Here is a 13956-nt window from a genome sequence, read left to right as displayed (position 1 = left end):
GGACGAACGAGTGTAGTGCAAGCTGTCTCTTTAGTGGACTTGCATCTTCTGAGTGTCCTGCCAATGAAACGCAACCTTTGGCTCGCCTTCCCCACAATATTATCTATGTGGTCTATCCTACTGAAGTTGTTCGTAATTTTAACACCCAGGTACTTAGTTGAATTGACAACCTTGAGAATTGTACTATTTATCGAGTAATCGAATTCCAACGGATTTCTTTTGGAACTCATTTGGAGCACCTCACACTTTTCTTTATTTAGCGTCAACTGCCACCTGCCACACCATACAGCAATCTTTTCTACAGTGTGTTTCTACAGTGTGTTTAATACTACTTGCATTTACTCTGCTGCAGTACACTTTGGCTGGTACCTTTTTATTGCTTCCTTCACTTCTGACAGAGGGTAATAATTGTACGAGTAGGCATTAATGTGTCATCTGCTACCGTATTCAGCACACCCAGAGAGCGAATAGATCTGTTGCACAACCCAACGTGGGTGGGTGGTAGTTCCCTGGGCTAGACAATACGTATATGCGCGGAAAGAGATGTGTCTGGTGCATTGCAGTTTCAGTGATATTCCCAGGACTGGCTGGTGACTCGCTGTGGCTGCGGCAGCCACAGAGACAGGCAGTGGTAGCGGTGCCAGCGCCGGTTGTATAGCTCGTGTCTTATACAGTGGCCAATGTGCAATGAACAGTTTTCGTCCAAAGGTCCATTGTAATGCATACGTGCTTTCCCTTCACGTGTTCAAGCCAAGTATTATGCATATTTACGCGATCGGAAATGCTCAGTTGCATCCAGGCTACATCTACATTTGACAATTAAGCGCCAGCAAGGAGCTTTAGTGATGAAATCATAGGAGGCAATGTTGTACAACCTTAGTAGGGACAAGATCCGACTATTCGGGAGTAGGATCTTACAATCTGAGACAGTGTTACGAGACAAGTTTCCGTCACAATGTCCGCAAACGTGACATCAGATCCGCCTAGAACAGCGATCTGAACGCCCATTGGCTAAACGTTTGGTTATGTAGGAGACGAGTGAAGTGTCCTTAGTGTCCTTATTGGCTGAGAGAGAAAGGTGGGGTCTCCCTTGTCCTTCGGGAAGACAGGGTGTGTTAGTAGCGAGGCGCCACTCAAAACGCACGGTCGAGTAACCGGGGAGGCTCTAAAAAAACGGTAGCGAGTAAATATTTCAGCTGTTTAACAAGATATAAAATGAAGGCATTAGTTATCAAAACGCCAAGTGTCGTGGGCAGTGTCTATCAAGAGCATGGAAAGGGAGAACTGAGTTAATGTGTTGTAAAGGGTTGAATATAACGGCGCTGCCCAGAGCCGCCATATTGCAGATTCAGTGACGTGTGTGCCAAAGTATTTTCTTTATTAAAAAGAGTATAGTACAAACAATTAACAACTGGCATCCCTAAACACTCCAGTTCAGAAGGATCCCAACCTATGTGGAATCTGGCGCCTTAGCACTACTACTTTGTGACGAGGGACTACCGAAGCAGTAAGATACCAGTTTAGTGACACAGCGACCAGAGAAGTACTTCCTTCTTACTACAATGCCACTGAGGACATTGTACCATGATGATGCGCTCATCATTTCGTTAATAGTCATACTTATTGTGACATTTACGTGAATGTAAGACACTGCGAGAAATTCGGAAAAGTGTGCAATGAAAAATAAGAGGTCGCTATGATTTTTCGTTTGGTGCATATTACACAATATGTTGTGGCATGTGAAATTTAGGTAACATACTAAATGTTTCTTTAAACTTGGGTAGACGTATCTATCTGTCACCAATCTCCAGAAGATTGACCTGATGTAGAACACTCATTTGCTATTCCACATCATTCCTCATACTTCATAAACGGCTCCAGATATCGAAATAAGATTCTAGCAAGCGATAGCACGCAAAGAGGAGAGTATTTTACCATATTGCAATTATTTAAAACGTCATTACCTACTGGATTATTTCAACAACTACCGACATTTCCGGTGAAAAAAATGTTATTTTTAACGACCGTCGATATTTGGTGAAACGCGAAACGCTGTGGGTTTTAGAACAACGTATGTGAAGATATTACACTTTTTTTGTACCGAGGACGTGCTTTATCGTAGGCTACTGACGTTACTTTTCCTCAGTTCCTCATTTAAAAAACTTAGTAAGCCACTGTTTCAGAATCCTCTCGCATTTATGTCTGCACAACATGTTAGTGAGCTGAGACAGCATGAATTCTGCTCTGTTTTGGATTAGAAAGCAAATTTTGACTTGGCAACCGGAGAAATGTGTAGGTTTTACTCGAAATTCGCCACTCATGAAGCCTCTCTGAAAGTTACAAATGGTTAGCACGCCAGGCGAAAATAAATAGCCTCATTTTCGGTGGAATTCTTTTTAGATACTAACGAAAGCAGAGATGACACTAGATCTTTTTGAACTGTCACCATGCAAGTGCCGGCATGGAGGGGCTTCACTTAACGTTTACAAAAAATGTGAGTGTGGGCTTCAGTTAAAAAAGGCACTTTCCCCTCCAGCGCTCAGCATTTCCCCTGCAGCAGACTGAGCGCCCCCCAATCACTGCCTTCTACCCACACTTCCCCAGCCGACTGCGGATATAGTGGCCATGGCATTTTGTGCACACTATAGATTCTGCAGAGACATGCACAACACATCTGCTTGTACATAACTATCCATATCTATATTATATGCATGCATCTTTGGAATATCTTTGATGGAGAAACGATGTAATTTTTATTCAAAAAATGGTTCAAATGGCTCTAAGTACTATGGGACATAACATCTGAGGTCATCAGTCCCCTAGACTTAGAACTACTTAAACCTATCTAACCAAGGACATCACACACACCCATGCCCGAGGCAGGATTCGAACCTGCGACCGCAGCAGCAGCACAGTTCTGGACTGAAGCACCTCGAACTCATCAGCCACAGTGGCCGGCGAAATTATTATTCAGAAGGATTATCAACATACAGAGCCCAAACACTGCAGGTCTATACGACTAAATGTATTGTACAGCAGGGTGCCCATGGCCTCAGAGAGGCGATTACTTTGATATAGTAATGGTTAATTTTTGCTGCACTATGACCATTGTTCTGTCCCATTTGAATGGTGTGGACGTGTATATACTTTGGGTATTGTCCAGTGCAATTTATGAGTTTTATGGTAAGATCACACACTAATAATGCTGCAAAGTACCAAGAATGAAAGGGAACAGGAAAGTGAAAGTCCTAACAGAATAGCATTGCTCAAGTACATGGAAGTATCAACATGGGCCAGGCACTAGGTGTAAACATTACAACACAGATAGTCAGTCACCAGGTGTGCAACACCAACACTTCTGTGCGTGAGTGGGATCAAGATTAGTGGAAAAGGGGTACACAAGCGCAGATCAACCTGCCTCTGTCGCTGAGGTAATTTGTGTAAGAAATTCTAAGGAGTACTCAAAAAGATCCATTAGGCATTGATAAAGAAGTTAAAACACTGAAAAAAATTGATAAAGCAGTTGTAGCAATACATAAGACTACTGAGATCTCCTAAAGATCATAACCGATTCAGTCAAGATGAACAATGTCAAAAAGGAGATCCTCTGCTAAATGTTATAAATACTCTACCTCGTTAGGCTGGTGTCAGTTGCACAATAGGATCCATGGTGTTCATGTATTCACACTTTACGTGACAGAAGCCAGCCTCCGGTAGCAGCCTCCACTGATGGGTAGTACAGGGAACTATTAACACCATTGCAGCCTGGAGCACAAACTGCTCTAAAGTCCAGCATCACTTGGGTCACATGGCCTACCAAACCAGCGGATCTAGATCAACATTCAACAAAACCCCACAGTACCGAACATTGCGGTTTATCGATTGTTACAACACAGGCATTGACCAGGAAGGGGCAGAGTACTCATAGAACAACGTGTGAGACACTAAAACCACGCGTCGTGAAGAGCTTATGGAGGGGCACACGCCTGCCAGTGTGGCCGAGCGGTTCTAGGCGCGACAGTCTGGAACCGCGCGACCGCTACGGTCGCAGGTTCGAATCCTGCCTCGGACTTGGATGTGTGTGATGTCCTTAGGTTAGTTAGGTTTAAGTAGTTCTAACTTCTAGGAGACTGATGACCACAGAAATTAAGTCCTATAGTGCTCAGAGCCATTTGAACCATTTGAGGGGCACACCTTGCGCACCACAGGCGCCAACCTTCTTACTGTAAGTCATTGGCCTGAGCACAAAGCTGACGGAGCGAGATACGGCAGCCTGGGCCAGACAATGGCTTCAGCAGATTCCCCAATGGCTTGCTAAGCCACCAGTCGCAGCTGAAGATAACAGCGACGAGATGTAAACAGAGAAATTGTGGTGTCACCGCCAGACACCATACTTGCAAGGTGGTAGCCTTTAAATCGGCCGCGGTCCCCCTCCCCCCCCCCCCCCCCTTCGGACCCGCGTGTCGCCACTATCAATGATTGCAGACCGAGCGCCGCCACACGGCAGGTCTAGTCTAGAGAGACTCCCTAGCAATCGCCCAAGTTGTACAGCCGACTTCGCTAGCGATGGTTCACTGTATACATACGCTCTCATTTGCAGAGACGACAGTTTAGCATAGCCTTCAGCTACGTCATTTGCTACGACCTAGCAAGGCGCCATATTCTGTTACTATAATTACTTCAAGAATGTATTCTGAAGAGATAATATTGTGAATCATGTACCGTCAAGAGCGACGTTCATGATTTGTCGATTAAAGTTAAGTATCAAACTAATTTCGTCCGCTTTCTGAATTCTCATTCCTTGTCATGTTCCAGACCTCACGTCAGTACAGTTTTTCCCTCCACACGCCAGCCTGCGTGAGCTAAAACGCGTGCATTTCAGCCTCCGTTCCTAACACGTTGTTGGCACTTCTGCTAACACAAAAGAAATAAATGAAGTAATATTTAATTTTATTGCGTCTGGTGACCCCACTCAGATTCCTCGGCCTTCATCCTGACAAAGAGTAGGATTTTCATCTCGGGAGTGGGTGACCCCTAGAGTGGAGAGATGCAGCAAGAGTTTGTTTGTTTTAAGATCGTGTTGTGACAGGTTAGTTGTAATTACATGTCTTCTTACTCTTTTTGTACCACCTGGAAACGTTGGCTGGCCAAGAACCATTCCGCCTATGCATTACCGTTAGCAATAAAAAGCTTGATTCTTACTGGTCTACGGGTTTCCTGCCTTTTTTAAGCTTTCCTAATGGTCCAGAGAGAAAGGGGCAGAGACGAGAATTCTCCTGAGTGCTAGGCATCTGAGAGAGTGTTTCATTTCGGGGCAGTCTCACGTCAGCCATACATGACAACAGTAAACAGAAATAAAGGGATGTGGTTATTCATCAGTAAGAATACAAAAGACACAAGCAGGAGTGTTCCTTTATTTTTGTTAATTTTTTTCCGATATGACTGTCACTGACATGTTATGGTCCACACGCAAGGGAATACAATAGTTTTGTCTTTAGAACTGCGTTGCCCAACACTTGCCCAAGTATGAAGGAAACTGCTGAGTGTTCCCTCCAGGCTAACCCTACCGAGGTGATGGACGCACAATTCTCCTAGAGGAGAGGACAGACTACAACTTTCAGCCATTTTTGCAAAAACATCTACTAAATTACGAGAAACAAATTTAGATACAATATCATGTTTTGTATTGAATATGTTTGAATCTTCTATCTCACTGGACAAAATTTTCCACCGTTTTGCATAATACACAGTGACGTCATTAATTTAGCCTCATGCAGCATTTTCATAGTAACTCACACCGTAAATGACATTTGTGTTTACCGCTATTTTGAGTAATATTACATAGTCACAAACTACATTGTCAAAGTGTCTTACAGCATAAATTACGTCAATATTTGCCGCCAATTTGCATAACATGATGTGAAGTCATTAGTTATTATGTCAAAGAGTCATACTTTGTAATATTAACACTATTGGGCTGAGAGCTTTACGGTGTCGATGTGACATGACATCGACGTGACCTTGATATGGCGTCAAGAGCAGCAGTACCAAACTCACATGATTGGAATAATAATAAATTTAATTTATTATTTGTAAAAGATACACACACCTCAGTCCTATTACTACAGCGTACAGAACTCAAATGGAAAAACTCCCATAATTATAACAACAATATAATTGTAATTCTTCATGCTTTCCCGGCGATCTGTTGACATCTTGGATATTCGGGAATCCAGCCGGATGTTCGCGCTCGTTCTCGCACGATATTTCAACAGCGTACCTCGCTGTCTTCTTCAGGTGCTACCTGAGACTGGTAGCACCTGAAGAAGACAGCGAAGCACGCTGTTGAAATATCGTGCGAGAACGACGCGAACATCCGGCTGGATTCCCGAATATCCAAGATGTCAACAATATAATTGATTTACTATTTATAAGAAATACCCATAGCCTGGTCCCCACACTATGAAACCCAGAACTGTTTACTAAACGAGACGTTTATCATATATCTACAGAAACTACAAAAAAGAAAAGGAAATAAAGTTGTTAACTGATGCCAGTTGTTCAGTATGAAGATGAAAGCAAAATAACTTGTAGATACTTCGTATGTATATCATTTTGGTCCAGTGAGGACTGGCACTCCTTTTACTCCCACTGTGACAGCAAAAATTAAGGCAAGATTACCGGTGTAACAACAGGATTGAAAGTGGCACGGGTGACATGTAGTCTGTGGCCGCTGCGTAAGATTCTGGGCAAGCCCAGTATGGGCTCCTTTAAACGATGCTCCTTGATCAGCATTTCCTTCTCGTGGTACTCCAGCATCAGGTGCGTCAGGAATTCATCCCAGTCGATGTAGTTATCGCGCTTCTCATCCATCTGTGCCAGCAAAACAAGTAATCACTGTCTACTGCTTGTACAGGAAGATAGTCACAGAAGCGTCAAATTTACTCTCTAGAGTGTGATCAGTAAGTATGGAAACAACAAACTTAGTACATAAGTACATAGCCAAGATTACTGCATTGAGGTAGGTAAGCTCACCAATACTCGTAGACAAGGGATGGCGGGTTTTCACCGCCCCCCCCCCCCCTCCGCCCTCTCCCCATAGGTTGATACGGGTCGATACGATATTTTTCTGTTTATGTGCTTTGCTCTACTTTTTCATCCTTCGGTGGCAGTCAACCTTTTATGTTAAGCTATTTTTAAGAGTTTCCCTAACTTTCCTACTCTTATTTCTTTATGATACCCTACAGGATGTAACAACAGCACGACTGGCTTTAATAAGGTGCAACATAGGCACTGAAGTCTACTTTAAGGCCTTTTTTTATGGAATCATTCAATAATTCGGCCTGAAGATCTGGTAAATAACCGTCCTCTTTAAAATTACCTTATAGATAGTAACATTTTTAATGGTAATGCTATCATTTCTTTTACAGACCTGTACCACCTGATAACATGTTTCTTTGTCTCTGGAGAAAATATGATCAGTTTTCTGAACATAGTTTTCACGAGAAGTCACAGCCCAATTTCACATTATTAATGTGAAATTGAAGGAAGACTAGAAAGAAGAGAAAGATACGGAACAACAGAAAAGTTACTCTCTACAATATGTAAGAGCGCTCGCGTAATGAGCGGAGCCTCTTATGCTCGGATTTTCAGCAGTAATGTAATGCCCAGAAAAGAGAAAAATCTGGCTTCTGCACACACACAATTGCATCCGCCCTGCTACGTAGCTGTCACAGTCTAACATAACAGCCGCGAAACTCCCGTCTCGTTCCTGTTACCCACAGCGATAGCAGCGCCCCAAGCGGCCAGCAAGCGACACTTATGAATACAATATCGGATGAGTGCGAATATTAACTTTTATATTGATTTGTAACAATTTTTTACAGTAGGAAGTGTATGTAGTCCCATAAAAATGGACAATAACTGAAACAATATAGTCCGGTACCGCGCTGCTGATGCGGTCGCAGGTTCGAATCCTGCGTCGGGCATGGATGTGTGTGATGTCCTTAGGTTAGTTAAGTTTAAGTAGTTCTAAGTCTAGGGGACTGATGATCTCCAATGTTCAGTCCCATAGTGCTTAGAGCCATTTGATCCATTTATCTTTTAAGTAATATTCTATGTGCTCTTTGTTATTGTCTTGATTCGTTGATTGATACGTCATGTTTCATAAACCTCATGGTCATGAACAAATAAAGATGTACGTTAACAGCCAGAAGGAGACACTGTAGGCTATTCAAGTTAATTAATCCATTCTTTCATTTCGTATAGCCCATCTTTGGACGGCATTATTTCAAATATCTTGCCTTGCGTGTTTAGATGTTTTCCCAGTGCTCCCACATTCGTTCTCGGTATTGCTCCTTCCTCTCCTGGGTCTAAGCCTTTCCTGTTTTTGGTTTTGGTTTTCTTGGAAACCCTGCCAAGCCATAAGTTTCTCCTTGAGTGGGACCCGCTCCAAGATGTTATCATAGGTGATCCCCACTCCTTTGAGATCTCCAGCTCTGTGAACAAGGCCCATTTTGTTTTCTTCTCCTGAAAGTATGTGATCATACGATTGGTGAGTCTTCCAAGGCTCATTCGGGTCATATGTCCATAAAACATAATCCTTCTTTTCTGGATGGTATCGGTTATCTTCTCTATGTGGGAATACAGTTCATGATTACGACGTCTTCTATATTCCCTATTCTCTTCGATGAGACCTAAGATCTTTCTCAAAATCTTCCTTTTCTTGGTCTCCAGTTTTCAGAGTAGTTCTTTTTTTGTTCATTACTAGGCATTCGGAAGCGTACAAGACCTCCGGGCGGAAAAGACTGCAGTAATGCCTTAACTTTGCATTGAACGATACTGGTCTTTTGTTGTAGATGTTTTTGGTTTAACGAAATGCCATTTCCATTTTGTTCATGCGTGATATGAAGGCTTCTTTCTCTGATAAGGTGGATGTTATCAATTCGCCGGCTGGGGTGGCCGAGCGGTTCTCGGAGCTACAGTCTGGAACCGCGTGACCGCTACGGTCGCAGGTTCGAATCCTGCCTCGGGCATGGATGTGTTTGATGTCCTTAGGTTAGTTAGGTTTAAGTGGTTCTAAGTTCTAGGGGATTCATGACCTCCGATGTTAAGTCCCATGGTGCTTAGAGCCGTTTGAACCATTTTTTTGCCATCAATTCTCCGAGATATTTAAACTCGCTTAATTTTGCCTTGACCCACTACAAGCTCCCTTGGTGGTAATTTATGTTTGTTATAAACTCGGTTTTCTCAAATGAAATTTGGAGGCCAGTCTTCTGTGCTTGTACGTTAATCTTAGTAATCTCTCAGCTGTTTCCATGGAATGAGAAAAAATTGCAAGACCATCTGCAAAAGCTAGACAATCGATTTCAAGGTTTTGTTTCTTGTAACCCAGTCTGACACCATTTTTAATTCCATGGTTTTCCAGTTCCTTGCGCCTCTCACGAATCACCTTCTCGAGGGCACAGTAGAAGAGCAGAGGTGAGAACCCATGTCCATGCCTCACTCCGTCTTTACTTCAAAAGCTTCTGATGTTTTTCCTCTAACTTTCACTGTTGTGGTTGTGTTTGTTAGTGTTTACTGGATTATCGCTTCGGTCTTCTTCTCTAGGCCAAGTTGTTCTAGAACTCTGGTCAGGGTTTTATGATCAATCGAGTCGTATGCATTTCTGAAATCCAAAAACCTCACAACAAAATTTTTATGCCTGACCTTCAGGTACGAAAGGATGGATTTGAGGTTCATTGCCTGTTAGACGCATGATCGCCGCTCCTTGATACTCTCCCAGCTGTTGGTCTAGCTGTCCTGTCCTAGCTCGTAGAGCTTTCGACAGAATCTTATAGGTTGTTGATATGAGAGAGATACCACGATAGTTATTTACATATGTTCTGTCGCCTTTCCTATGAAGAGGATGAATTAGAGCAAACGTCCAGCCATGTGGAAGTCTTTCAGTTTCCTAATTTTGGCTGATAATTTCTGTTAGATTATCTACTGCCTTATCTCGTGCATACTTCCAAAGCTCAGCAATTATAGAATCTTCCCCTGTTGTTTCGTTGTTTTTAAGCGAAAGAGTAATTGACTTGATTTCCGCTTTCGTTGGTGGTGATGAATTTGGGTGTACTTCTACCTAGTCAGTAAAGGGAAATGTGGAGTTTGGAAATTCACAATTCAGAAGAGCTGTAAAATAATATCTAATATCTGTCAGTTGTCTTTATCACTGTGAGATAGCTTCCCGTTTGGAACTTCGACATGTAGGCTTGGAGAATTTTACTTGGTGAGATTGGCCTTAAAAGTGCTATAGAAGCTTCGTGTATTTGTTTTCTGGAAGTCTTGTTCAATTTGTGCCAACTGCATTTTCTCAAATGTACGCTTCACTCCCCGTATGATCTTTGCAGCGTGTTTTCTAGCATCCAGGAAGTTAGTTTTGTGAGCTTCATTTTTCATGGCATTCCATCTCTGGCACGCATATTGTCTTTGCTTCACTGCTGCCTCACAATCACTGTTCCACCAAGCCTGCTCTTCGGTTTCAGAAGGAGAACAGTTCTGCTGTTCTGACCAGGGCTTGTTGCAATTCTTCCCAGCACTCTGGATCTAAGGATCCAAGTATACAAGTTATAAATCATGGTTTGGAAAATATGGTCACTGTATTCCTTTCGCAATATCCAGCTGCTATTTTTATCTACTATTTTATGCTAAGCATTTATGTAACCTTACTCATTTTAGAGATCATAATCATCTGTCTACACTCTAGAATAAAAAGTTGGTTAATATGAGCAATAGTGTGAACTGGGAGTTACATAACTGAGTCCAAAGATTCTGATAACATGTAGGAGTGATTAGTAAGGTACTCTTTTAGTTTCTTATAATGAGGCTGATTTCTGATTTTCTGCCTGATGCTAAAAATGTAAATGTCGTGTGACTAGGGCCTCCCGTCGGGTGCAAGTCTTCCGATTTTCCGCCACTTCGGCGACTTGTGCGTCGATGGGGATGAAATGATGATGATTAGGACAACACAACAGCCAGTCCCTGAGCGGAGAAAATATCCTACCCAGCCGGGAATCGAAGCCGGTCACTCAGGATTAACAATCTGTTGCGCTGACCACTCAGCTACCGACGGTGGACATGACTATGCTGCCAGAATAGCTTGCGGTAGGCAAGACTGTCTTACTGTTGCTGCTCGATGGTGTTGCTTACCGCAAGTGAAGAGAAAAAAATCAGACATTCACAAGAAGACTTCCATTTCGACTGAAGCAATTAAGGGGCTGCGCCAAACAGACTGCAGTTTCCCCAAGACTGTACGTCCTACCGAAGATAGATAAGGATAGGCCTCCTCATAACCCAGCAGTGAGCAACACTGGAGATCCTTCCTAGTTCCTGGCTAAATATCTTACTCTGCTGTTAGGACCTCTCGTAGACAAATGTGACTATCATATCCGAAATTCGCAGTACTTCTTAGGACGCCTGAAGATACTTACGCTACAACCATCTGATCTTTTGATTACTTTTGATATTTTATCTTTATATACGAATGTATCTCTGCAGCACTCGTTAGAGCTTATCAGCGGAAAGTTTGAGAAAGATGTTGTGGCATTGTTTGAACATTTGCTCACATCAACGTATTTCTAATTCAACAATCATTATTTGAATAAGTGGCCAGTGTCACCATAGGAAGTCGTCTGTCTTCCATAATGGCCAAGTATTTTATGGAATACTTTTTAAGGGAAAAGCACTGCAGTCTGCAAGTCTCCGACGTTCTGATTCTGGCAGTGTGTAGACGCTACATTTGTGGTGTAACCCTACCGAATGCAGACATTACCTACGTTTCTCCAGCAACTGAAATCGCTCCATACGAACATACAGTTAACAATGGAAGTGGAAACAGATTGTTCTTTACCACTTTTGAATGTAATGGCTAGAATAAAAAAACAATTGGTACACTGGGATATAGTGTCTACAGCAAACAAACTCACATACTTATAATTACAGGTCACAAGCTGTCTTCATCCTACACAACGTGGTAGTGTCTTACGCTCTTTGGCACATAGAAGACATGTGGTCTCAGATACAGATAGTGTATTGGCGTAACCACAAGCGCAAGAATGAAGACGGAGAACGCAAGACCAGAGAAGGCGGTGAAACGACGTCGGCCAGGGGTGCGTGGAATAGGAGCGCACCATGACAGGAGCACCCTCAAGCTGAAGTGAATATAAGGGCCTCTCCAGGCAGCCTCGGCCAGCCTCGGCTCAGTATGCGGACGTTAGTGCTGAATATTTGGACATTAATGGAACGTATTCACGGGGTATGGCACAGCCTAGCAGAGAGTGCTTAGTGATCTATATCCATTGCTTGTTTGGGCTTTGTCTATCGCAAAGACTATAACTTTTTGCATGTCACTTGTGACACCGATGTAACTCCAAAGTTTTGTCAAACTGCTTTATTGAAATAAAACTACTAGTGTTATTTGCTTGAACTGTTGTATAGCATTCCGAGAACACAGCAGCCCTTAGGCACCCTACACGAGACGAGTGGGCAAGACCCAACAGATAGTCTGGTTGGTGAGCTACTAACCTAAGAATGGTGTTCCAAGAGAATGGCTATTCTGAAGACAAATGCGCCATGCATTCCATTCTAAGCAAGTTACAGAAGAGATGTAAATGAAGAAGCGCAGCCAGCAGTTGCAACGGCGTTCTTGCCGCATTTTGATGGCATGAATTCAAGAACAGAAAGAATCCTCAAGAGACACGACATCAAGTGTGTTTCTCGCCCACCAGCAAAACAGAGAAATTTTTTACGTTCGGTCAAAAACGATCTTTAGGAAACGTGTCGTATATAAGAACCCATACCGATGTGAGAAATCTTATATTGGGCAGCTGAACCGTGCAAGAACGTTGTGTAGAACACCATCATCATCCTCGCCTAGGGCAACGCGATAAATCATGGGTAGCGGAGTAGCGGAGCATTGCCTGGACAAAGGGCATCGCATGTCCTAGGAGAAGACTGAAGTTTTATCCCCAGCGTCATCTTTCTGGATCTGTGTCCTTAAGGAGGCCATACAAATCTGTACGGCTGACGAACTTATAAACACGATGCAGATTTTCAAATAAACGCCGCCTGGAATGAAGCACTGGCTGCCATTCAATTATAACAGGAGAAACAAGAAGATCAAATCCATGACTCGACGCAGCGTATTGTTGAGATTTAATTCATCTTTTAACAAGAGTAGCGTCTGGCAGCACTGTCTTTGCCTACAGCGCACACGGAAAGCCTTTCTGCGGCTGCCGGCAAGAGGCACAACGAGCGCCGCTTTCTTCCAAATGAAGCATCTTTAGAAATTGTTCACTTGGCTCTGAACACTATGGGACTTAACATCTGAGGTCATCAGTCTCCTAGACCTTAAACCTAACTAACCTAAGGACATCACACACATTCATGCCCGAGGCAGGATTCGAACCTGCGACCGTAGCGGTCGCGCTGTTCCAGACTGAAGCGCCTTAACCGCTCGCCCTCAGCGGCAGGCGAAGCATCTTCCCGACCACGCGTAACGCCTGCTCCTGGCCCGATAAATTTCGATGCCGACGCTCGATTATCATCAGTCACGTTTCGCAGCAGTGACAACAGCAACTACCGCCTCCTGAAGATGTAGAACAGTTGCATGTACGAAATATTGTGGGATCTGCGCAATATGATTCGGCGGAAATCATGAGAAGTGTATTTGCTTCAGATACGTCGGCAAAGACTGAAAAAGTCACAACTTTTTCTCTGTTTTCACTTCAGTTAGCTATGGAATGTTTTAAAGGAAAAGTGGATTCATAGGATTGTAAGAATATTTCTTGGAGAGCATCTTAATTCTCATCTCCTGTGTGTCCTTAGGAAACTTCCTCACATTGTTCATATAGTAAATTCTCTCTGAATGGTGTAGCTGAGTCAGCAATTATGGTTCTGAGTATTTGTACTTTCCCA

General features: G+C 43.1%; 1 protein-coding gene across 1 annotated transcript in view; it reads right to left on the bottom strand.

Moving 5' to 3' along the window:
- Positions 1–13956, bottom strand: part of LOC126278854 (WD repeat-containing protein on Y chromosome) — a 395714-nt gene that overhangs the window by 370249 nt on the left and 11509 nt on the right. Inside the window, exon 3 of the mRNA XM_049979130.1 lies at positions 6682–6873. Coding sequence (XP_049835087.1) covers positions 6682–6873 — 192 coding nt within the window. The remainder of the gene's footprint in view (positions 1–6681; positions 6874–13956) is intronic.

Source organism: Schistocerca gregaria, chromosome 6 (genome assembly GCF_023897955.1).
Source record: "Schistocerca gregaria isolate iqSchGreg1 chromosome 6, iqSchGreg1.2, whole genome shotgun sequence".
NCBI classification, from domain to species: Eukaryota; Metazoa; Arthropoda; class Insecta; order Orthoptera; family Acrididae; genus Schistocerca; species Schistocerca gregaria.
Note: the sequence above shows the minus strand (reverse complement) of the source record. Positions and strands in the feature narration are given on the sequence as shown.